At 43.5% G+C, this 25,124-nt stretch overlaps 2 protein-coding genes across 6 annotated transcripts in view; one reads left to right on the plus strand and one right to left on the minus strand.

The window, feature by feature from the left end:
• Nucleotides 1–25,124, minus strand: part of opn4xa (opsin 4xa) — a 33,171-nt gene that overhangs the window by 5,650 nt on the left and 2,397 nt on the right. For 2 of the 5 annotated variants that reach the window (XM_019887098.1, XM_019887097.1), the window contains exons 1-2: nucleotides 2,916–3,377; nucleotides 254–389 (exon numbers count right to left, since the gene is read on the minus strand). In XM_019887098.1, the coding sequence (XP_019742657.1) occupies nucleotides 254–387 (134 nt within the window). In that variant the 5' untranslated portion in view covers nucleotides 388–389; nucleotides 2,916–3,377. Of the gene's footprint in view, nucleotides 1–253; nucleotides 390–2,915; nucleotides 3,378–11,576; nucleotides 11,754–25,124 lie in introns of those variants that run through there. The other 3 variants (XM_019887096.1, XM_019887095.1, XM_019887093.1) reach the window with 3 other exon arrangements.
• gdnfa (glial cell derived neurotrophic factor a) lies at nucleotides 16,398–24,696 on the plus strand. Its single transcript, XM_019887099.1, has 3 exons — nucleotides 16,398–17,146; nucleotides 18,451–18,687; nucleotides 24,026–24,696. Exons 2-3 carry the CDS (start codon nucleotides 18,477–18,479, stop codon nucleotides 24,586–24,588), a joined length of 774 nt encoding a protein of 257 aa, XP_019742658.1. The 5' UTR covers nucleotides 16,398–17,146; nucleotides 18,451–18,476; the 3' UTR covers nucleotides 24,589–24,696.

Genomic DNA, 25,124 nt, shown 5'->3' on the forward strand with positions numbered 1-25,124 from the left:
ATTTTTTTTAATTACTACCACAGAATATTGTTATGCCTCAACAATGCGAAATCTAAATCAAATAATTAAACTAAATACTTCACGGCATTACTTTGTCTTGTTGATTTTTTTCCCCCCTCATCCTTGGTCCCTGCCCTGACAACATCAATGTTGATATCAAATGTCTTCATCTCTGTTACCGCCATGATCAGAATTCCGATGCAGCCTTTACAAGGACAATCGTGGACAAATAAGCCAATCGAAAGATTCTTACCAGAAAAAGGCGTACATGACTAAGGCATTTCCGGTCACACCCACTGTTCCGATCACGAGGACAAAAAAAGCGACAATGTAGTGGACGTGGTCCTGGACATCCACCTGCCGATAGAAACTGTGTTGCCGGTCCATTTCTGTAGCAAACACACATATAGTACGTCAGTTTCAATAGTAGTGGTCGTGAATGTGATGAGGTGGGAGTTTGTCAACCCGGGGTGTAGCTACTAAGGCCCACCAAACACCCAACGACTAAGCCGATCACGACCGAAGTGGACTCTCGCAAGTCTTCGCCTCACAGCAATTGAGCCTTGTACATTTATCGACACGCTGCAATAGATAAACGACCCTTTATTGGGTTTTGAGGCTTGACATACAATATACGGTACTATATTATTTATATATTGCTTTTTAGGAAGACAATCATGTATTCACGGAGATGGTCACAACTAAGTTGTTAGGTGCAACAATAGTAGTCGTTTTTTGTTTTTTTTTGCAGACAACAAAGAAAATATGCCTCTGGGTCCTGTGATATTTGTCTGTCTATATGTGTTGCTACACTGTTGGTGTTCAAATATCCATTGCTTCAGTGGTTGTAACACTGAGACACCGAAGCTAATCGTTAGCCTGTCTGTGGTGTGCGGCATTGTCTGTTAGCAATAAGCGAAGCTAGGTGGTTATTTTTTTAGTTTGACTGTAAACCTCAAATAAGAGTGGCAAAAAACGGCTTAAAACCTCTTTTTTGAAGAAGAAGAAGAAGAATTGGTCACGAGCTGCCAAACTAGTGCCTGTTTTGTTCACTACCACCATAACGGGAAAAGGAAGCCTGTCAGATAAATGGATGCGAGAGGGTCACCTTTAGGACTGGAGCAAACACAAACATTCCCCGTCCAAATCAACTCAAGTAGGAACAAACACAGATGACAATTAACGATGGGCCGGATGTGTGTGCGGTGCGAGTCTTCAATCAGTCACAATTATCCAACGCTGCGGTGCCTTCAACACATTTACCAAAGTGGCGATTAAGTCGAGACTTTTGTGATGATGAAAAACGGGGTCAGTTTTCCGCGTGGACAGTTCACAGCCGAGACGCTGATTATAAAAGGATTTCCATGTTTTGTTGATGTGATAAGCTGGAGTGCGCGCGCGTTGGTTTGCACAATATTATCAGGCCTCTAAACACGCTTCCCGTTGCGTTCTTGGACAACATCAAACCAAATTCGGTCCAATGTTTACTTCCCCTTCTCACTCCCCATTTTGTCTATATTCCGTTTAGCTCCACGTTTGTGCGCCAAGATGTGGCAAAGTACTCAACACAAAAAACAAAGTAAAAGTAGCTACTGGGAGCAAGTTAGATGAGAATTCTTGAATGCCAGAATCTGCTGGCAACACATTTGCCACAATCCAGACACGTACGCTTAGATATGATGATGATGATGATGATGATGAAGACTGTGTGAACTAAACTGCAAAGATCGTTTTTCGCAGAGGATAAAGAATATATACCTATGAACATTGTGTGTCAGCATGAAGAAGCAAAAATGTTTTGGTTTAATATACGATCTATTTGATCAATCTTTAGTTTTACAGTCCAGTTGAACATTGTTACTTCCCACCAGAGCCGGCACGTGTTTCAGGGTTACGCACTCGACTCATATGTGTGTACCAGGAGTACAAAAGTGATATCTCCTGTCTCACTTATGCACTCAAAATTATTTCACCGTATGTTTAGCCGGCGCTCATTGAGGCTCGCTATGCATTCAACATGTCGTGCTCAATGAAGGCTCGTGCGTCAGACGGATCTCTCAGTCACCTCTCACTTCCACTTATTCGGCATCAAGGCTCCCTCCCGCACACGAGACGCATAAACCGAGCGCGTGTCTGCCTGCGCCGTGCTCACTCTGGCAGCCCGTCGAAGCATCAGGAGAGCTACTCGCACAAGTGCGTGTTCACAGAAAGACACGTTCTTATACCGCGATATCACAGTTGAATTCTTCATCATACAGTCATGACAATGCAGCGCTAAATATTTAAAATACATCAGGGGAAAAAGATATATAAATTATTTCTAATGTGGGGACTTTGAAGCGATTTTTTTTTTTTTGAAAATATATATATAAATTATTTCTAATGTGGAGACTAAAAGCGATTTTTTTTTTTTGCATTTGAAATGATTGTTCTGACAGTGTCAACGTCAGATACTTTTTTAATCAACATTCTTTTTCTTCAAGAACAGGCTAAGAGAAATCATGCATTTCTTGTTTCATGTCAACATACAGCGCTTCCATTTTTGTTTGCTTGAAGAAACCATGCAGTGTGAAAATAACGGAATATACATTTTTTGGATATTTAACAATTAGCGAGGTGAAAACGAAGTTTCAATTTATATCTTTACGTCTCAATGTGTCCTTTTTTGGTTAATCATGTGGTGAAAATATCATTTCAAGACAGTCAGACATTTTTTTTTCAAATATTTTGAAAATAATTCTTGTTTTGTTTTAATCATCATCTAGGAGAGGATCGAATAACAACTCTCATGGTCAAACATAAGAAGTACGATTTTTGACCCAAATACTACATTTCGGTAGGCTTTGCTCAACTAACATTTAAACAAATACTTCATAAAGTCATGCTGCCATAATGTCATAAAGTCACTTACGTACCTTTTGGGTTTTTTTTTTTCTTGTGCAGAGATTATGAAGCTTGCGTCTCTTCGGTCTCTAATCCCAAAGTGGGAGATTGAAGTCATACAGGGGAGGCATCGGTGAGCTGCTGCACACTGCAAGAATATGAAAAAAGCCTGACAGAAAACAAGCAGCAGTACATTGACCATGCCCCTGCTGGCAACCCATCACACACAGCTCACATTTGGCACCGCGCATTGATCAAGCCAGTGTGTGGCTTTGCGCGCGCACGTGCGCTCGCACGGCAACACACATCTGTCGGCTTGTGAAAGGTGGAAAGAGGTTGCGACGGGGATGGGGAAGGGGAGGGGGGCATGTTTATTATATACCGGTCGTATGAAAAATCGAAAGAAACGCATTACCTTGATTAATCAGTGGGTCCATATAATCTCATCAGATTTCAAAACGGGATTATAAAAGGGGGGGGGGGACTGGAAATAAAACATATCACGTCAAATACGAATCGTATGTATGAACGAATCAAAACAAACTTCATGTATATGCTTAGCCCAAGTTTTGTCATAAAATGTAAAGATCGGTCTCATAGCAGCTTTCAGGGGGGGGCGAGGAAGATGATGTTGATGATGATGAGTCTCTTGTCGGGCGCTTTGACATTTGCGCAATCTCTGGTGGAAAGGGACGAGGCTCAACCATAGTATCAGATTTGTTCACGTGCTTAGCCGTGTGTAAGAAGAATCTTGAGAAAAGCACTCAGATAAAAGCGTCCCAGTGTTAATCGGCTCACGCACGACTGAGCAGACAGCTGCAGCAGCACCTCTTGGCCTTCACGTTTTTTTTTGTTTAGTTTTTTTTTTTTAATGCCTCGTCTGATTATATACTGTCAAACAATTTCCAATCCCGATTTTTCAATGTCCCCTTGCGATCAAAATCAGCAAAGGCCTGATAAAAAAAAAAAAGAAAAATCAAGATTTCATTGTGGTGAAGCACACTTCAATGTAAAAAAAAAAAAACAAAAAAAAAACAGTACATTATAATTATTTTTTAAATTGCATTGATTGCTCATGGTCGTTTCTTAGAATGGCCATCCCGAGTTCCAAGAATTTATGCAATGACTTAGAAAATGGGCTCCCTGTTCACATGGGTCGACACACATTACTTTGAAAGCACTTGACGAAATTTTCTTGAATCGCAGTAAATTATGAGCTACATTTTTTTATTTTATTTATTTATTTATTTATTTTTATCAATATGTGCTGTGATATTCCTTCCCTGCCATTCCTCATCGTTCTTTGTCAAGCAACCGGCAAAACGACCAGCTGATGATCATGTGCCCAAAGTGCATTTGTTGTTTGTATGAATTGTCGACAAAGAACGCTTTGTCAGCTCCGAGCATGTTTTAAGGACACGTTTCGGATCTGGCATTTAGGTACAATACGAGAGCAGTCAGTAGTGCACGGCCTCAGACTCAGTGTGAAGAACCCCAGGATGTCTTTTATGTATAAAAGTATATAAATGAATTTTAATTAAACCGTGGCACAACATAAAAGTCACATGAAATACAAAACTTAACATCCTGACTCCCATGTCACTCAACAGGTCGCGCCTTTCAAAGCCACACACATTCAAAATCACAGATACTCGAGCGTGGAATTTGATTAATGGCGACCCCAAGTGGACATAAATAACACCTGCATCTCACATGTGTATTTTGTATTGGTATTATGGTTCAATTCCTCTGTGGATTGTGGGGTTTTCTCTAAGTAGTCCGGTTTCCTCGAACATTCCAAAAGCACGTATGGTAGGTTGGTTGAGCGCTTGAAATTTTCCGTAGGTGTGATTATTTTATTTTTATCGGTCCAACTCAAAAACAAATAATGAAAATTTCTAAAAAAAATCTGATGTTCTCGGGGAAAAAAAAAAGTAAAGATGTTTTTTTTTTAAACACCCTCAAAAATAGCTTTGGGGACACCCAGAGCCATCTTTGATTAAAATTTGCCGTTGACGTCGTGAATGCTCTACATTCGAAACTTCCTGCGCCTGTTTATACTTTTTCCAACCAGAGGTGGCCTCACGACCCGACAATCAGCCGGCCAATTACTGCCAACATCGTCTGTCACCTTTGTCATCCCCTCAGGGGGTTCTGTGGAAAAAGGAAATAACAAATACAGTGAGTGTGCTTTAAGAGGTGTGAGGAGTGAAGAGCGGTCAAAAGAAGCAGTGGGATCAAGATTGTTTTTTAAAAAAAAAAAAAGGGGGTCACTGAAATAACACTTTCTATACCGCTTCTCGTTATTTGGTTTACCCGGGAACTGCAAACTACCCCCATAGGAGACCGATTCTTTTTTTTTTTTTCTTTTTCAATACCAAGACCCTTCCTGGAGTGCCCACCAGCAGTGGCAAAAGGTTCTCCGGAAATATCATTGTAGCTTGAGGAAGTCTGAATTGCTTGAGTGGCCAGGTCCACTTCTCATTACTTTGTGCTATTTTCAGAGCCAAGTCTAGGGAGGGTGTTGAAAGTGTCAACATTGATGAGAGCAACTGAGGTGAACAAGAGCTGAATGACACATTGCACCGTTACTTGACGACATATCTTACTTGTACACCGTGATGCAATAAGACACAAGAGTGATGCGATGTCTCAAGGCAAGTGGCTCAATCATCATGCCGCATGTCCCCTCACTGAAATACAGTTGCGGACGACCACCTACTGTCAACTGAAATTGCCGTCAAAGTGCCCTCCGGCTTTTTCGCATAGCAAACGTCACAAACCCCTCTGTTCCGGGATCTAAAGCGCCTCCGCTCACTTCAACATAGTTCCTTGGCAACAAGATTGGTGCCAAAGCGATACTTTTGTATTAGTCAGGGCTTTGGTGTGACCATAAACAGGCTGCCCTCAAATTGGTTAAAAATCAGGTCTGATTTTCATCGCTATTTGATTCGTGTATAATTACCAACATATGACATGAGGTGGTGCCAAAGCGTCGCTTCACTACTCAGCGGGGTGATAGATCTAAAGCGCCTCCGGTCACTTCAACATAGTTCCTTGGCAACGAGATTCGTGCCAAAGCGATACTTTTGTATTAGTCAGGGCTTTGGTGTGACCATAAACAGGCTGCCCTCAAATTGGTTAAAAATCAGGTCTGATTTTCATCGCTATTTGATTCTAATCTTAAGAAATCTGATTCCTCTGGGTTTTTTTTTCTTTTTTCGGGTCTCTTCCCACTCCTATCACGCACATTCCCACTCACGGCCATTTCCAGCACAAAAATGGAACTGCCACTTAAGCCATGCGGCATAAATCCGGCCTACATGTTCCTTGTGCCAACTTATTTGCCGTGTTTCATGACATAGACGTGCTTGGAAGCACCTGAATGCTTCGCTTCCCCCCCAGTGAAGTATTGTTCCACATCCTCTTCCTGTTTTCTATGAAGACGCTAGCTAGTTCCCTTTGTGTTTGCTTTTATTTTTTTTATATTTATTTTGCACTAAAGCGACCTCAGTCAGCGCTGCCATGTCCTCAAATGTTCGTTTTACGCAGTGGCCTTCTCTTGTCCTTGTTGTTATGATTGATATGTATCAAGATGATTCGTGACTATCAAGCACATTCGCAGACAGGCTACAGGCACTTCATATTGTGTGGTATTTAACTCTTCTCAATAATTGAGACACATTAGCCAACAAAGAACAATGCATTTGTGCTTTCTTTTGGGCTTTGATGTTTAGGGTTTTTATTTTTATTTATTTTATTTTTATTTTTTTTATCCCTTCACTCAGACTGCCAATGGATGCCACTTGACCCAAGCCGCCACTCGGTATATTCAACTGTACCGGCCCATTTTTGCTAAAATGTATTTGGTTGCTCAATTTCACACTGAAAAAGGGTGAGCATGCACTCCATAAACTATTTGGATGCAAAAAAAGGTCCGTTTGTCTCCTTGAAAACAATCTTTATTTGATTTAGAAACAACATAACTCCCCACAAATTGAATCTGTAATTTTTAACTAACCGTTCTTAAACAGTCCACCAGAGGGCGACAGAGTTCATTTTCTTCCTGAGAGGCAGCTACCCTGCGAGAACCACATACAAGCACATTGATGTACACTTGTCAATCTTCTAACGCCTCTCCTCATGTAGTTAATGCCTTCTTGGAATAGCTATCACATACAGCAGTTCCGAGTAGAACGATTAGAAGATGCTGCACGGCTCTTTCACGTAGGAGTCGAAGAGACACTACAAAAACAGAAAATGTATTTTTCAGCAGTGGTCTTTCGGTATCCCAGTTCCAGCCCCTCCAAAAACTTTGAAATAATAAAAGTGAAGAAATAAAAATACAAAAGCTTACCACTTTCACACACTTAGAATCAATTAGCTTCAAGTAACTAATTATTTACTGACATTCATCAACGTCAAGGCGCCAATCATGGGAACGTTCCCTCATAGTAATTACCAACTATTATTTGTATTGACATTTTCAAATGATCACTTTAACGATTTTCCAGCAGTGAGCTATTTTTAGCCTCCGTGGAGGGTACCTGCTGCTTGCCATATTGATGACCCCGAGTTGAAGGAGGTCCTATTTTGCCATGGGTATTTAACGCCCCCTAGTGGTCCGCAAAGTCTTTGCTGACTGACTACATCTTCCCCTCCCGTGGAAAGCGGTGCAGCAGCTGGAGGTGGCCTGAGATGGGCCTCTCTTGTTGTAAATAGTGCGCTGACACGTGAGTGTGACCACGCGGCTGTCTGTTACACTACCACGCGCCCCCACAACCCATCACTGAAAGCTTTGCCATACCACCTTAGTGGGGAGAGGGCGGGCTCAAAGCACCTCTGGCTGACTTGACGGACTGTCTTATCATGCACATGCAGCAGTGGAAAAGCACTCATACTCTGTACTCAAATAAAAGTAAATATACTTGATTAAAAAAAAAACAACAACAACAACAGTCGTGAAATAGAAATACTGATTCAACTCACTTTCGTAAAAGGACAAACTCTGAAATGTACGTAAGTACACATAAATGGGAGTCGGCATACACCTGTGCTATTCGCGACGCGTTTGATTAAGCCCAAATAGAGTTCAGATGTTCTGGTAGTCTTTTCCTGGCATTTTTGTGGTCACATCTTACAGTAAAAGCCGGCATTAGAGGGATCTCTTTAATACGAGCGTGAATGTGATTAGTTAGATGTGAAACTTATTCATTTGCAAGAGGGTGTGCACAAATATGCAGTCACATGAGCACAGTTCTGTGTTTGTAATTCCCTTCTTCAAATGATGGATGTTCATTTTTATTCATTTGCATTATACAGGCGAAAGTTATGGAAAAAGTTTTGAAACGATCTTGATGTCATTTTTGGGGCATTTGGACAGACTTGTGTCGACATAGCGTGTGTCTTTTTCCTCTGTGAAAAATAGCGTACTGAGTCACTGGTGAAAATCTTTGTGTGTGTGACTATGTATGGATTGTAGTGCCCCCTGGTGGACAAAGAGCTTGGAAGGATTACAATGTGGGGTGAAACGGATTAAGGGCATTTTTATTCCATTTCAATGGGTAAAGACGCATACATTTCTCAACATCGTCGAAGGAAATTTACGCCTGCGCTTTCTGCGGCGCGGCATCTTAATACGTACAGCGCGTTGCAGGAAACGAGCGCACTGGAGCAAAGTAGAATTTTTGCTTTCCAAGCTGCACTCGGTTCAAGTGACACAATGGTTTACGTGCTCGTCCGCTTGTTTACGTTCCGCAAAAAAATAACAGCCAGTCGCAGCGCGTTAGCTTCTGACTGCTATAATTGTTCGACGTCTTTGCTTCTCGTGAGCTTCTGGTTTGATCCGGCGGCGTCCCGTTATGGGTCGCGTTGCCAAGGGAAGGATTTGCGACCAGGAATCCCGACTCTATGCAGCCCTTGCTTATTTTAAGCTTAAAAACATCTGGGCTGTGTTAGGACTTCAGCCGGGTTGAGTCTCACACATCTCACACACACACACGCACACGCTCACGGGCAGACTGGCATGTAAACTAACACACCCAAACGCACACATATCATCTCCCTTTCTCTCATTGTGCGAAGCCCCACAAAAGTTGAGCATGAAAGCTATGAAATGTGGAGATGGGCCTTTTAATACTGGCGGTCTGAATAAGACAGATGGTGAGACACTGGATGCAGTGGATGCAGAAAAACACAGAAGCGCAGGTGTGGCATTCAGGGAGAGGTCTTCAGGTGCGTCTTTTCAAAGTCGACATGATGTAGTGCGCGTCCGCAGCCACTCGGTCACTGAGCGCAGCAGTCGTATCGGCGAGCTTTGATGGCCGCCGTCATCGCTCAATTTAACCGCGTTGGTAAAAAGATACACGAGGCAACAATAAGCCCCGAAACGTGGCTCGCTCCCATGGACCGGCCCCCCGCTCTTGTCCTCGAACAATGGCGAGCAGGCGGACTGGGCGGAGGCCCACCGCAAGCCCGGTAACATGAGGACACACCAAAGGCCAGGTGAGAGAATGCCTCGTTCGCCTCGTGGGACATGTTTCACGGTCCGGCCGCGTCTGCCAGCTTTTTTTTTTTTGTGGCCGCGCTCGTCGTCGTCTCGGGGTTTCGACGCTCCCCCGGGGCCGTAACCAAAAAGCTCCCATCTGCTGCGGGGGCGAGAGGGGCCCTGACGGTGGGGGTTTACAGGTCTTTTCTTTGCCCAAAACTCATGGCTCCGAGCGGTTTTGACACACAGGCCGATCTCATTTCAATTTTGACACCTCTTTGTTGTACACTTGCAGCAGGTACAAAGATTGTGAAATGTGTTGGAAATACGATCAGTCGTCTTTCTCCAAAGCTTTGCCCTCTGTACTCTTGATGTTTTTTTTTTTGTTAACAGCAGAAAAACCTCTCTGAAGGAATGCGCGATTGACATATGGTTGACTTGGAAAGCGAGGTACACACATGCTGAAAATCGGGGGGGCAAATTTCAGCATTTTTTTTTTTCCTCCCTTCTGATCAAAGTCAGCAATGATCCGGTTATCGGTAGGCTCAAAAAGACAACACGGTGATTCTGCTCAGAAAGCGCTTGGGACCAACGATCGCCCTGTTTGGTAGTTCCAACATCAAGTCTTTGGGTGTGGTCAACAACCACATGGGCGGAAACGACTCACGCAGGATACACACATCCTGGTTCCTCCCATCCATTTTTTTTTTTTTTTTTTTTTTTAGGACAAATAGTGTCTGTCCGATCCATCCGTCCACCAGCCTGGATGTGCTACTGGTCCACAGCTGTTTCGGCATGTCAACCGAGACCATTCTATGCACAAACCGGCGCATGCCAACGGTTGGTAACCTGAACCTGGCCGCAGCATCCTAACCTGCAGCCAGACAGACGCGCGCCGCTTTTGCGAGCTTAAAAAGCCGACAGCGCGTCTTAGATCTTGTTACAGTGGAGGAAAACTGTACATTTGGTCAAGCAGTCAACCTTTCAAATATGTCTGAGCAACCTTTTGCAAACACAGACCGAGCGGGATGACAGTATGCCGGGAGCTATTCAACATTCTGATACCCAAACCGAGACCTACGACCTTGACGTAGGTATCCAGATCCTTGGACTATCAGGTGGACTCACAACAAGTATTGAAAAGGGCTCAAAGTTGTCTCTACGCCCTGTGTGACTCACTTCACTCTTTGCTACATGACAATGTCGCCCGTGGGGTTGAACGCCTTAGAGATTAGCAAACAAACACCACCTCTACGGTCCAGTGACGACGATAACGCGTGATTACCCCAACACCCTTTTGGTCCTTTTATCAGTGTTTTATATCCGATGAAGTTGCCTTCGCTCCGGATCATACGCCTACGTTGGCTAATTTTAGCTCAAGCGAGGAAGTGGTTTGTTTTGACGCAAAACAGCGCGATGTCAAGGTTAAGGATGTTTAATTGGCTCCTATCTGATCAATAACACCGCAGCCGCTTAACACCCAATCCAGGGACCCACTTATACAACCAGTAGCTATCACTAATTTCTCTGACCTTGGAAGCGGCATTTCCCCTGACCTCCACTCCCGAGCCAACTGATTAGATTATTGTGGCATTAAGTCCAATTGTCTCCACTCTGTCTGTTATTCTAAGTCGCTGGTAACACGCCGTTCAGGAAGCAAAGTTCAAGGCTGCCGCTCTGTGTTTGACTTTCATTTCCTTAATTAGGACAGACTTGGGTTTTGAGGCACGCTTGAGGTTACGTTATTTGATGATCACATGACGCCGAACCTCCTTATATTCACGGTAAGGTGTTCGTCCGTTGGGTAATTTCTGCTACATAACCTCATCGGTGTAGTCGACGAGGGGGGAAATGCCAATCGGAGATGTTGGCGCGACGATATCAATAGCTCCTTCTGGGAACGAGCTACAAGGCGATAACATGACGTGATTTGGCGACAATGCGGTCATGCAGCTCTGATCAACTCTGGGACGTGATACGCGATTGTATTACCGGCCGCATGTGCATATAGCCTTTCTCGCAGGCCCGTGTGCAGGAGGTGCCAATGTGTACGTGTGTCGTGTCGCATTCGTGCCATATGAACGGGGAACAGGAGTCGAGCATTGTGTTTCTGTCGCCGGGTTGTACCTTTTCAGTGAGGCAAAAAAAAAAAAAAATGATGATGATTTAGGGGGCTGCGATGGGCGCGACCGCTCTCAACACATACCAGGCGGGATTAGGACGGGGAACTGGATCTGAGACTCGCCGCTGTCATTCCGGGACGTTGGCTGGCCCTCGCTTGCTTCTTGCGTCCGAGTGACCTTGTTACTTTGCAGGCTGGAACAAATTAATGGCATTTCAATTCATTTTAGTGGGGATGGAGGACTTGAGATGAGTGGAGTAACAAACGTAGTCACTTAGCGCATTTAAATAATTTCTTCATGCGCCAATGTACGTATTGGAATTGAAAAAAAATATTCTTTTTTTCACCACAGTGACATCTGCTGGATCTGGTCGGGCACTGTCCTACTTTCCCTTCCTGCAAAATGGCCACTGGCAAAGGTTATCATAAAAATAGCTCAATCCAAATCCGTAAGACGAGACCCTTGTATAAAATGTGATGCCACTTCCACCCCGAGGAGCTTTTCATCTTTAGAGCACTACTATTTGTTTAGTAAGATGGTAGGCGGGCACTCTTTGAACACTAAACACCATAAAGCCGAAAAGTCTGACACTATGCCGCGTGGAGGGGCTGGGGGCAAAACGGGGTGGAGGTATGTTTTCCAACGTCTTCCTAATAGACTGCAAGCAATGGGGTGACTCCATAACTTCTTCCTCAATTTTCCCTGTGAGTGCATCATCTGCAGCCATTTCTTTCCCGCCATGATGAAAGACGTGCGAACCGAAGCTCTTCACTTCATTTCTATTGTGACACAGTAAAAGCCAGTGGTCCGTGGGAGAGAGATTAGCGGAGTCACAGTCACTGCTGGGGTGATAATTCACCCTTGACCAAGACAGAGTTCTTCACACGCCCTGCAGGAAGTCATGCGGGAAGCATATTGTGGCTCGAAAAAGCACATTAGGTGCTAGTGATAGTCATCTGAAGCAGGGTACACACATACCGATAATTGGGGCAAATTTGAGCAAAAAAGATTATTCTCACTGATTATTCTTTGGTATGGGGTGTGTTCAGAGTATCCTAATGTGTGTTGTCAACACTGAGGTAGGGAAAGAAAGGGTTCGGCCAACAATTGTAAAAGATATTTTATTTGATATTTTTCTTCCCTGATCTGCTCAGAAAACAATTAGCCCTACGGTCATTGTGTTCAACATTTACGATAACAAATGCTTGTGCATGTGATCCACCCAAAGTTTTGGGTAATAGCCTCAAGCGGCCTACACACAACCGATAATTGGACAGAATTTGAGCACCGAAAAAAAAATCCTTCCCCCCCCCCCCCGAAAATAGAAAAACTCAAAACATGTTCTTGCAGTTCATTTTCTTCTTTTCCTACTACTACTACAGTATCTGAATAGCCTGTGGCATAATGCTGCCTTTCACAGGTCATTCTTGGTACTACAATTACAATTCTTGGTGCTGTGCTGACCATCTCCAGCACACCACACACCATATGAGCAGTATGCTCGTCCATGCCATCCCCCCACCCTCCCCTGTCATGTGAGGGTTCTTTCACATTTTAAAAATTGGCTAAGATACTAAAAATGTGTGAACCCCACTTACAGAGTACTTGTGGAAGGGCTCTTCTAGATCCTCCCCTCAACGCTTTTAGTTTCGGCATGTGAAGAGATTTAACCCTACTTCCTCTCTGCTATTTATAACTGTGTCATAGTCCTGCATGAACTTTGATAGTACCAACTGATCTCATTGACACACACACACACACACACACACGTGTGTGTGTGTGTGTGTGTGTGTGTGTGTGTGTGTATTTTTGCAAGCATACAATCTGCCGCAGCTAAAAGGTCTGAGCAATGAGTGAAACAGATGGAAGCACGGCGCCGACCCGAGTGCCACAATGGCTCGGGCATCTGGCGCAGTGCCACTTCTGAACTATGACATGTCCTAATAATGGACCAGCTGACTGGACTTCCTTCTACTCTGCTTTATGTGCATGCCTGATGACACAACTTGCCACGCATAGAGGCACATAACTCCCTAAATCCTGCTAAGAAAAACATAATAATAATACAATGATGCATCGCAAATGTTCTTCATTTTTTTTCAAATGTGATTCCAAGTTTGAAAATTATGGTGGGGAAAATTGGGAGAAGCTTCATCCTGCAACAAGTCAATGACCCACAACACACTGCCAACACAACAGAGGACTTCATCAGGGCCCCAGGAAGTCGCCCGTGTTTGCCAAATGATAAATTCGGCCCTGCCGAGGTGATAACTAAAAGCAATGCATCCTTTCCAAACAATTTCCTACTAAATTTTGTGTGTGACTATCGTGTCTGTGTTCTAAATTAATGAGCAAATGATGTATGGAACAGCTTAAATCATGCTTTTGGCTTGAGTCATACTTCTGCTCCCTCCCAGATGATTTCATGTCAAACGCCCTTGTTGCCCAAGTGTCTCATCTGCGCCAGAGGGTCTCGTATGACACATCGGCAAGTCACAAAACCAAGGGGGACTTCTTGGTGACTCTGCTACAAGGAGACAATGTCGCCTCAGTCTGTATGCCCCAAAATAAGTCTGACACTTCAAGGGTTGTGACATCATCACGTCAATGAAGGTTATCCAAAATGCTTTGCAGTGCTAAAATGTTACGGGCCACATTTTCCCGCTCCATCACTTCTACGGCGCTGATTAGGACGCTGGGTTGATCAAGTAATCAAAAACAAAATTGACAAAGACATGTTATGAAGACACCTGGGAACTGTTTTTTGTTTTTTTGGGGGGGCCGTACCTTGATGGTCTTTTCGAATTCCTAAGATGTGCAAGTTTTGTTGTACTGTCCGCCCTCAAACATCGCTAGTTGGTTGAAAATTACGTCATTTGCCCTCTTAACTGGAACAGGTGTCATCTGCATCGTGGTTTTAGGACACTTTAATAACAGAAGCTATAAATGGAAGCATGTTCAGATTGAACAAGAAGGGTCCCAGGATTGACTCTTGGGGAACTCCACAGGTCAGACATTTCGTCTGAGGCACAGTATATCCTGTCGTTGAGATAAGAAAATTGCACACATTAATATGATAAATAATATGTGTCTCTGGTGAGTATGATGTATTTTAATTTTATATTTTTTGTCATGTCATTCAATAAATAATTGTAATGTGTTCCTTGTGATGTAGATGGAACAGTGTGGGTTTTTGTTTTTTTAATTGCGATTTGATCGTCATATCAGGAGGTGGCCGATATATGTCGGGAAAGTCTTCACTGAAGAACCCAAGTACCAAACGCACAGCACGCTGGTGTGTCTGGTCCATTAGTATGTCAAATGATTTGGGGATCAATCATATGTTAACTGTGAGAGGCTACAGTGGGCTTTTTTCGCAGCAACGGGGCAAAACAATTAGCATGGCAGGAAAACAAAATTAAAAGAAGCGCTGCAAGGCAAATTATAAGCACATAATACATAGAAAAAGATCGCTGTCATCTGACTAAATGCGGCCGTGTGAGAACTTGACAGCGAGGAATTTATACAATCAGCATTTGGCTCGGCACCCCACAGACTTTTATGAAGAGGGCACGGCACACCGGAAAAACATGTCTGAACAGGAACGCTCATCCCTGCTGCAACCGAGTCGGGAGCTTTTTGGGCAGGTGGAAATTCTGTGGATTTGCAGCATCAATGTTGCAATGGAGTTCAAGAAAAAGGACTGCTGCGTTTTCTAATACAGTCAAACCTCGGTTTTTGTCCATAATCTGTTCCAGAAGGCTGTTCGAAAACCGAAATTGTTCGAAAACCGAAACACGCTCTTTTTAAAATAAAAATGTTTACTGAACACATCTGCTCACAATGGAAAGCAGCACGAGGAAGCGTCACTTCCTCGTGTAAGGAAGGCGAGAGGAGTCAAATGGTGCATTCAAGTACGCTCAGTTTGTTCGAGAACCGAAATTTGTTCGTCATCCGAGGCATAAAAAACTTGAAATTTTTGGTCGAAAACCGAATTGGTCGAGAACCGAGACGTTCGAAAACCAAGGTTTGACTGTGTGTGTGTATGTGTATGTATATATATATATATATATATATATATATAAAGCATCACCTTACATTTAGTCAACAACAAGAAGCCAAGCAGAACGGGAACTTGATGCCAATGATGAGGTTCCAATCATGCCCAGATCACATTCCACATACTGACATCCAAATCCAAGGACAAGGGGATGTGTGACATAATCCCAGAGATATCTGAAAACTCCAAACAGGGGGCTCCAGTGAAGGTAGGCGGCCAGGGGCGCAGCCATTGTTTCAGAATTTGGAGAGGTTGGGGAGCCAGGGTGAGAGACATTTTTCAGGAGTAAATCAACTTTTACAAGTAAATTATCTTCACGCATTCAAGTGTGCCTCTCTTAAGCGGCCAAAGAACTACATGAAATAACCAAATTGGTTGAGTCGTCAGTTAATGCAATGCCCAATGGAACTTAAAATTCAGTATTAAATCCTTATTGCCATCTCGCTTTGGAAGGGAAGTGAAAATGACAACAATTTTCACTATCATTTTAAAAGTTCAAATCCACTTATTTTAGCTTCTAAAATAATTTTTAAAAATGCATGCGGTAATCAACCCACACCCCTTAAATCCGCAATCTTAATGCTAATACATAATGTGAAACACTAGATGCGCTCACAAAATTAGCATCAATGTTGCGGTAGTTATCAGCTTTTAAAAATGTATATATTTGAACACCAATGGTGCGGGCTACGTACAGTTGCTCCACCGTTTGTGTTCCAGTAGGCATTGCAAAAGGGGCTATAACACAATGTCACGAATGCGAGTCATTAGTTGTGATTAAGCTACAGGGATTTGTTAGCTGAATTTTTTTTTTCTAAAAAAACGGCTCGCATCTCAAGGCACCTTTGCGCACCATGGCCACTGTTCTATTTAATTACGTTTCTAATGTATGGTTCTATTTGTACAGCTATTAGTTAGTAGTCTTATTAAAACACTTTTTTTAAAAATGTGTGGTTTGTGGGTTGGGGGGGGGGTTGTTTGGAACAGATTAATAGCATTTCCCCTCATAACGATGGAGCAAGTGCCTTAACTCCGCCCATGTCCAGAGTGGCTGCGTAGCGCGTGTTATTTCCACGCATGTCAGCGCGCTCTTACTCTCCGTTTGTTCTCCCAGAGGGGCGGACACTAAGCGAGTGCGCGACGGACTATAAATCCCTCCGGAGTGCCCGCGGAGCGCGGCTCGGCGCTGCTCGGCTGCGCGATGAGGACGAGAAAGCCACGCGTGGTCATGGAGACCGCTCGAACCTCGACGCTCTTCTCTGTACGCGGGATGTGACGGCGCGTCGAGGAAGGACGCGTCGGCGGGGGGGAAAACTAACAATTTGTGCTACCCGTGGAGTGGGAGATTGCCTCTTTGGGATTCCCAGCGTGGAGCAGCTTGTGTTTCATTGATCCCCGAGGTCCAAAGTGCGCACACGTTCTGGATCTGTGTGGCATTTCAGCTGTTTTTTCCACCGGTGGACATAAAACTGTCGCGCAAACAAGTGGGGATTTTTTTTTTCGCCCTTTTATTTTGGGATGCACTCGAGGACAACATATGACGTTTGGATTTGAACCGCAGCGAGGTGCAGGTCTGCATGGGCCATCTTTAAGGTGAGAGTGTCAAACTCGGCATAATTTGTTGTCATGGGAGAGGCAGTACAGTTGCAACATAACTAATATAAATAAATGTTTCCCCTTTGTTTTAATGCTAAACAAATCATGTGCATGTCCATTTTCAAACTGAGCACGGCGATTGTATAGAAAGGCACAAAACTTAAGTCGCATGCCTTTAATTTTTAAAACTGCACTTTTAAATTAAATCCACTTCTAAAGCTCTTGGAATTACTTTTACTTCTTTTTCTACATGACGATAATCTAAATTCCTCCCAGACCCGACCAGCACAACATCTTGAGTATATTTTTTCACTATCAAATTCATCTTGCAGCAGAAATGCGGGGCACAAGCAACAAACCAAAATGTATGAACACTGAAATAATGATCTTGTCTCACTTGTCTGACAAATTGACTCAGTGTGAACTGCGGGGCGGTTGCATGAATGGCAACAGGTGGACACGGGATTACTGTATCATGTCGTGGCTGTCACTATATGTTGCTCGCCGGCAGTGTGGCTACAATAATGATGATGGGACATGCATATGAAATACGAAACTGTACACTCTTGTGGCCACGTATAACATGCACATTAAAAAAAAAAATTGTGGTCAGGATGTATGTATAATGTGTGCGCAAAATACAAATTAATAATGTTAATATAATTGATGGGTTTGCTCACCTGGATGTCTTGGTTGCTCATCGGAATAATATTAAACCCACAAATTTGTATTTTGTGGCCACATCATGGATTGACTTTGTTCGTACGTTATACCGACAGTATTTTGTGGCGACAAATTCTTGAGCACATGCATTTTGTGCTCATGTTATCCCTTTTCAAGGTCATTAATCAGGATTTTATATGCAAGTGATATTTTTTATTTCGTGGTCACAAGTTCGTATTTAGTTTGCACGTTCTAATGAATTTCGTGGCGACTGATTTTTTTTTTTAAATACGTTATGTCTTATTTGGTGGCCCCAAATTTGTGTTTCGTTTGCATGTTATACACATTTCGTAGCCACAAATCAATATTATGTACGCACATTAAACTATTGTGTAGCCACAAATTATTACTTTATTAGCAAGTTATACCATTTCATGGACACAAGAGAGTATTTTGTGGAAATTCATTCAGATCTCATGCCACCTAAGTTTTTTTGTGTGCAGATTTTAACTATTTCACACCCACATTTTTTTAGGTGTTACATGCGCACGCTGTACTTCATTCGTGATCACAAATGAATTTACCCCCACGTTAACTCTGGACAGGATGTCGGATTTGATCTCTCTCCTATTTTGCAGCTTTCCTCATAGGAACTGAGTCTAAGATGAATTTATGGGATGTGGCGGCCATGTGTTTGTTGCTCCTGAGCTCTGTCGCTACCCGGCCTCTCTACCAAAGCATCCATCCAGCCAAGAGGACCTTGTTCCCTGCCAGCTACTCTGATTCTGCACACCAGTCCGCGGAGGACCAGGGGGCCAACTTGTCGATGCGCAGTGCCGAAAGCAACCTGCAGGAGATATCCATGGAGGATCAATGTAAGCTTTTCGACCGACGTCTGCGCCACCCTTATGTAATCCTCCGTCAACTGCAGAGTAGCCTGCTGGCTAGCAAACGGAAAGACAGAATTGGCTCTGCCTCTGTTAACTAATAGCCCTAGAGAGACCGTCTGTCAAACACAACTCAAACCTATTAAAATATACTTTAATTACAGGATTCCTTTGTTGGATTTTTCGGCATACAGTTAAAGTCGCACTTTTTAAAAGTATTCCTTACTTGTCATGCTCTCGCTCGCAAAGTCCTCGTCATTTGATCGGGTTTGGTTATGGGCGGCAGCCAAAAGTGTGATCACAATTAAAATGAGGTCAATTGGTTTTTATCTAATGAACGTCAGCTAGCGTACTGCAAAATTGATGCAAAATGCGATAGGCGGGCTAATGGAAATTTGCATCGATGTGGCAGTAATTAGAACCCTCTTACAACTGCTACTTGAAAACACAAGGAGCTTGCAATAATCATCACAGGCATACATTTTCTCTGCTTTGTGGTAACGGCAATTATTCGCAAACACCTCTTAGGGGGCCTTCTCTGCCACTTTCTTGCTCTTAAAACTCATTCAGTGCAAGCCAGATTCAAACCCTCTTTAATCTACTACGTGAAAACATTTCAAACAATTATAAATGCGTACCTGGGATTGAGTTTCTGTGTTGTTAAAAGACATCAAAATACGTCCTTGACAGTGAATCAGTTGTTAATTATATGGCTAATTCTAAAATTTGACCTTGCCTGTCGTGTAAATAAAAAAAAAAAAAATTTAAAAAACAGTTAAAAATCGAAAGAATCTAATTTGGTTAGACGACATATACAAGTGGCAAAGGTTTTCCGGTTAGTTCTTCGGGCGAGCGGTTCGGATTTCCCACCATTATCAGTCCGGTGGAGCGTGGCCCACGGATAAGGTCATCAGACAACAGCTTATCGGGCGGCAGATATGTAATTTGTGTTTTATTCCGTGTTACATCACCCTCGTGTCAAAACAGGCGCGTCTCATGAACCAAACCATGAGCGTGGAGGACGCTTGCCAAACACTTGGCCTCTCTTCCGCTGTTTACATTCACCACTGCCTCCGCGACCTGAAGTCAGAAATCAACGGCGTGCTTTTTCGACGCTCAAAAGCGCGTCGGCCAGGAGTGGAAAGTTTGAAGCGTTTTGTTTATGTGTGCGTTTTAACAGCCACGCTGGGCAGGAATTTTAGTTTGTTTGGATTTGCGTGACACTGGATCATCTTCACCCAGGAGGCAGAATGGGGGGTGGGGGGGTGTTCAGAAGTGGATAGGGAATGGAACATGTGGAGCCAGGCTTTAACCTGCCACCTCTCTTCTGTTTGTGCCGCGTTGACATCACGTCGTGCTGCCGCAGAAGCCAAAAATATTCACGCCGCTTTTGTCGTGTAAACCAGCGATTCACACCCTATTCTATGATTGATTTTATTTTTATTTTGTTATTTATTTTATTTTTATTTTTTTTAAAGAGCTGGCCAATTTAATCAGTCGAAATTAGGTCGTCAATATTCGTCACAAAAAAAGACCAACTTTTTTTTTTTTTTTAAACATTTCTCGCATTTAATTGTTCTGCCTGTCACTATACGTCCCTGGAATAAATAGCGAGATAAAGCTGCATTATTCGGTACAAATAAACAATTTTTAGACCACTGAAGTGAAATTGGGATTCACCGGTGTAAACCTACATTGGAGAGAAGCAGTGTTGTCGGGGGGGGGGTTAAAAAAATGTCGAAATTGAAGCATTGTGGCTCTGATAGCGTTTGTGTGCTGCTGATAAGTTGCAGCACAAACTTGCGCAACCAGTTGCAGTGTGCTGGCTGGCGGCAGGTGCACACTGCCTGTCAGTCTTCAGGCGGCATTTACACCACCCAAGTGACCCACTTCGCATTTTTCAATCCCATGGGGCCAATTTCGGATATGCGTCGAGGCAAATCTCCAAAATGTGTGGATAAATATGGAGGTACGCGGTGGTGAATTGCAGTGATAAGTAAAGTTACTTCATTTAAAAAACAGTTAAAAATCGAAAGAATCTAATTTGGTTAGACGACATATACAAGTGGCAAAGGTTTTCCGGTTAGTTCTTCGGGCGAGCGGTTCGGATTTCCCACCATTATCAGTCCGGTGGAGCGTGGCCCACGGATAAGGTCATCAGACAACAGCTTATCGGGCGGCAGATATGTAATTTGTGTTTTATTCCGTGTTACATCACCCTCGTGTCAAAACAGGCGCGTCTCATGAACCAAACCATGAGCGTGGAGGACGCTTGCCAAACACTTGGCCTCTCTTCCGCTGTTTACATTCACCACTGCCTCCGCGACCTGAAGTCAGAAATCAACGGCGTGCTTTTTCGACGCTCAAAAGCGCGTCGGCCAGGAGTGGAAAGTTTGAAGCGTTTTGTTTATGTGTGCGTTTTAACAGCCACGCTGGGCAGGAATTTTAGTTTGTTTGGATTTGCGTGACACTGGATCATCTTCACCCAGGAGGCAGAATGGGGGGTGGGGGGGTGTTCAGAAGTGGATAGGGAATGGAACATGTGGAGCCAGGCTTTAACCTGCCACCTCTCTTCTGTTTGTGCCGCGTTGACATCACGTCGTGCTGCCGCAGAAGCCAAAAATATTCACGCCGCTTTTGTCGTGTAAACCAGCGATTCACACCCTATTCTATGATTGATTTTATTTTTATTTTGTTATTTATTTTATTTTTATTTTTTTTAAAGAGCTGGCCAATTTAATCAGTCGAAATTAGGTCGTCAATATTCGTCACAAAAAAAGACCAACTTTTTTTTTTTTTTTAAACATTTCTCGCATTTAATTGTTCTGCCTGTCACTATACGTCCCTGGAATAAATAGCGAGATAAAGCTGCATTATTCGGTACAAATAAACAATTTTTAGACCACTGAAGTGAAATTGGGATTCACCGGTGTAAACCTACATTGGAGAGAAGCAGTGTTGTCGGGGGGGGGGTTAAAAAAATGTCGAAATTGAAGCATTGTGGCTCTGATAGCGTTTGTGTGCTGCTGATAAGTTGCAGCACAAACTTGCGCAACCAGTTGCAGTGTGCTGGCTGGCGGCAGGTGCACACTGCCTGTCAGTCTTCAGGCGGCATTTACACCACCCAAGTGACCCACTTCGCATTTTTCAATCCCATGGGGCCAATTTCGGATATGCGTCGAGGCAAATCTCCAAAATGTGTGGATAAATATGGAGGTACGCGGTGGTGAATTGCAGTGATAAGTAAAGTTACTTCACTTTTTTTCAGGTCTTTAAAAACAATGGAAAAACAAACATTTCAAACAATATATTGAGAGGAATTAGCCGCATTAAGACAAAAACAGTGGCGCGGTGTACCGAACCCTCTCTGTTTACAGTCATCAAATCTCATTTCCAGATAAACAAACTCATCTCGCAATAAACACCGATAATCATTCCCAGAGATTGATTATAAAATCAACCCATAGCCATAAAAGGCAGGCTTAAAAACAATGTCAATACAGTACTTCCTGTTTTCACTCTTCTTCTTCCAAATGACATGGCGCAAATGTAAAATGTGCTGCCGTCTAGCAGCCAACAGCGGAATTACACCCAGAAGAAATGGGAGGCGGGAAAAAAAAATGAAGTTCTATCAACTGTATCCCCATAAGTGAAATACGGAGACAGCGAATAAGGAAGCCGCAATGGAAGCAGGTTTACTGTACAGTGGTACCTTGATTTACCAGTTCGATTTGCTCCATGACCGAACAAACTCACTTTTACAAGTAACAGGTTAATCCTTCTAGTCCTTCCACAAAAAACAAACCAAAAAAACAAAACAAAAAAAAAAAAAACATCACCATAAAACAAAAAGTGTAATTACGGTATGTTGGGAAAAGCCAAAGCTCCCAATATAACAACGGTGCCAAAACAGCTAGACTCCGCCTCCTCTCCACTTGGATCCAATCAGCTCTTGAGTAAGGAAAGTCTGGCGACAACGCAAAGCCACAAAGCAACCTGCCAGACTTCACAGCCGGACACAGACACCTGCCATCATGGAATTACTGTTGTTGTCGCGCCCATTGTTCTCTCGTCCCTCCCCCGACCGCTCCAACATTCTATCGTGTCTGTCCCTCGACTGCTTTTCATTAATGCCTGAGGAGGGTGCTTCTTGACCTGCTCAATGCGTAAAAGCGCCTTCTGTTGTGAATTGGCGCAATCTAAATAAAAACCGACTTGCCTTGACACGGGAGGAATGCAACAAGAGTTGGACTAATTGTGTCACAGGAGAACAACAATGTCTCCATAGATGATCGAGCTGGAGGTACAGATGCTCGTGTTATTGGTGTGTAATTGAAGCAACGTGTGGTGCGGCAGTGCGGGAGATCCTCCCTCCAAAAAAGCCTTTTGGAAATAATTCACATAAAAACACATCAGTTCCCGGTGTCCTTTGAAGAGGGCACCAAACAAAACGGCGGCAGCTGTTCCTCAATGGCGTTATGGCGCAAGCTAATACGCTAGCTCGATTTCATGTGTTTTGTTAGGAGATAGGAAGCAGCTGGAGTATAGGTGAACATTTAGTCCTTTCACAAACATGAAAACAGCTTTAGACCAGAGGTTCTCAAACGTTTTGGGTTCGGGGAACCAGAAATCTTTCCAAGCGCTTCCACATAATGCTTATGAAATGCCATTTGAATCTAAAACTCTTTCTAATTAAATTCAACATTTATCCCAGCGGTGCGAACAAACCAGAGTTTGACAACCACTGAGACATTCACTCATCCACTCGTCATCACTTCTACAGACGCATGAGTCATGAGATAAATTTCTTTCACTCGTTAAAGTTCTGACCGACACGCTCAGAGCATCCTACCAGATTTTTTTAGTCAACAAGCCGTTTGGCACAACGTAGTAGGACAGACGCAAAGGGTGCTTGGTTTTCTCAGGTGGAGTTTGAATATCTTATGGGCGTCTATTGGTGAGAAAATGCCATTGTTGGATATGAGAACAAGCAAAACGGTGCAAGCATAAATATCACTTGAAAGTGAGGCACTTATACATACACTCTTTTTCTTGATAAATGTCAATTCGACCAAGAATATGCAGGTCCTCGGTTTAGAACATAGTTGAAATTTGTCATAATTAGTGTAGAAATTTACATTAAAAAAAAAGAATAAAAAACTCGGGCTCCCTCTCAAAGTATGGGAAAGATACAGTTCTGTTGTATTGAACTTTTTTTTATTTCCATACATTTGCATTCAATCAAAGTATATTCTTAGGTGGTTCAAAAAAAAATGAAAAATGATTTTAAGAAACTCAACATTTCCATGTTCCATGTGCATTGCAGACGACGCGAATCCTTATTCGGAGCAGTTTGATGATGTCATGGACTTCATCGAGGCGACAATCGGCAGATTGCGGCGATCCTCGGACTCCCGGGGCCCAAAGGAGCGGGAGCAAAGGCACAGGGGGGCGGCAAACAACACACGAGGCGGAGGGAGGGCACACGGCGGCGACAGGAAGCGAGGCCGGAACAGAGGAGGCGGGACCCGAGGGGCCGGCAGAGGCAAAGCGGGACGAGGCGAACGGGGACGGGGGAGGACGTCGGCCCGTGCCGGTCGAGGCTGCCTCCTGAAAGAGGTCCACCTCAACGTGACGGACTTGGGTCTGGGCTACCAGACCAAAGAGGAGCTGATCTTCCGCTACTGCAGCGGCCCGTGTGCCGAGGCCGAGACCAACTACGACAAGATCCTCAGCAACCTCAGCCACGGCAACAAGCTGGACAGGGACGCGCCCTCTCGCACCTGTTGCCGACCGGTCGCCTTCGACGACGACCTGTCCTTCTTGGATGATAACGTGGTCTACCACACGCTGAAGAAACACTCGGCCAAGAGGTGCGCTTGTGTGTGAGACTGACTAAAAAAAAAAAAAAAAAATCCTAAACAATGGAACTTACAAAGAATATACTGTTACATTTCCTCATTTTCCTAACTGCGTTTTCTAAAAAAAAAAAAAAAAGAACAAAAAAAAATTCTTTCTTCTGGAAAGCCTCAAGGAAATATCCTTTTCTTTCTTTATTTGGTGAGGACTCTTTCGGAAACAACGGGATTCAGCAGACACACCCGCCCCCCCTCCACCATCATCTGAATATATAGACATACTGTGTATAAATATCTCTCTCTATATATACAGTATATATGTATGAATACACTTGTGTGGAAGAGGTATATTTATTAAGATGGAATTAACTTATTGTTATTTATTTCACTTACGACACAAGTTGTCGTCTTTATTTATTGAGACGCTTGGTTTGTCTTGGACGCTGTCAACATGTTCACGTCCATTCTGGAAGCTTCATCCATTCAAACTCATCCGAAAACAAGGTTAAATTTCGGTGAATTGCCTCCTGAGGCCAAGAATTTGTCACCTTTATATGCCCCCCCCCC

Source organism: Hippocampus comes, unplaced genomic scaffold, assembly GCF_001891065.2.
Source record: "Hippocampus comes isolate QL1 unplaced genomic scaffold, H_comes_QL1_v1.1 scaffold54, whole genome shotgun sequence".
Lineage (NCBI taxonomy): Eukaryota > Metazoa > Chordata > Actinopteri > Syngnathiformes > Syngnathidae > Hippocampus > Hippocampus comes.

Coding starts and splice junctions, on each gene's coding strand:
- gdnfa (XM_019887099.1), top strand. CDS start 18,477: ATGAATTTATGGGATGTGGCGGCCATGTGTTTGTTGCTCCTGAGCTCT. Junction 18,688..24,025: donor GATATCCATGGAGGATCAAT/GTAAGCTTTTCG, acceptor TGTGCATTGCAG/ACGACGCGAATCCTTATTCG.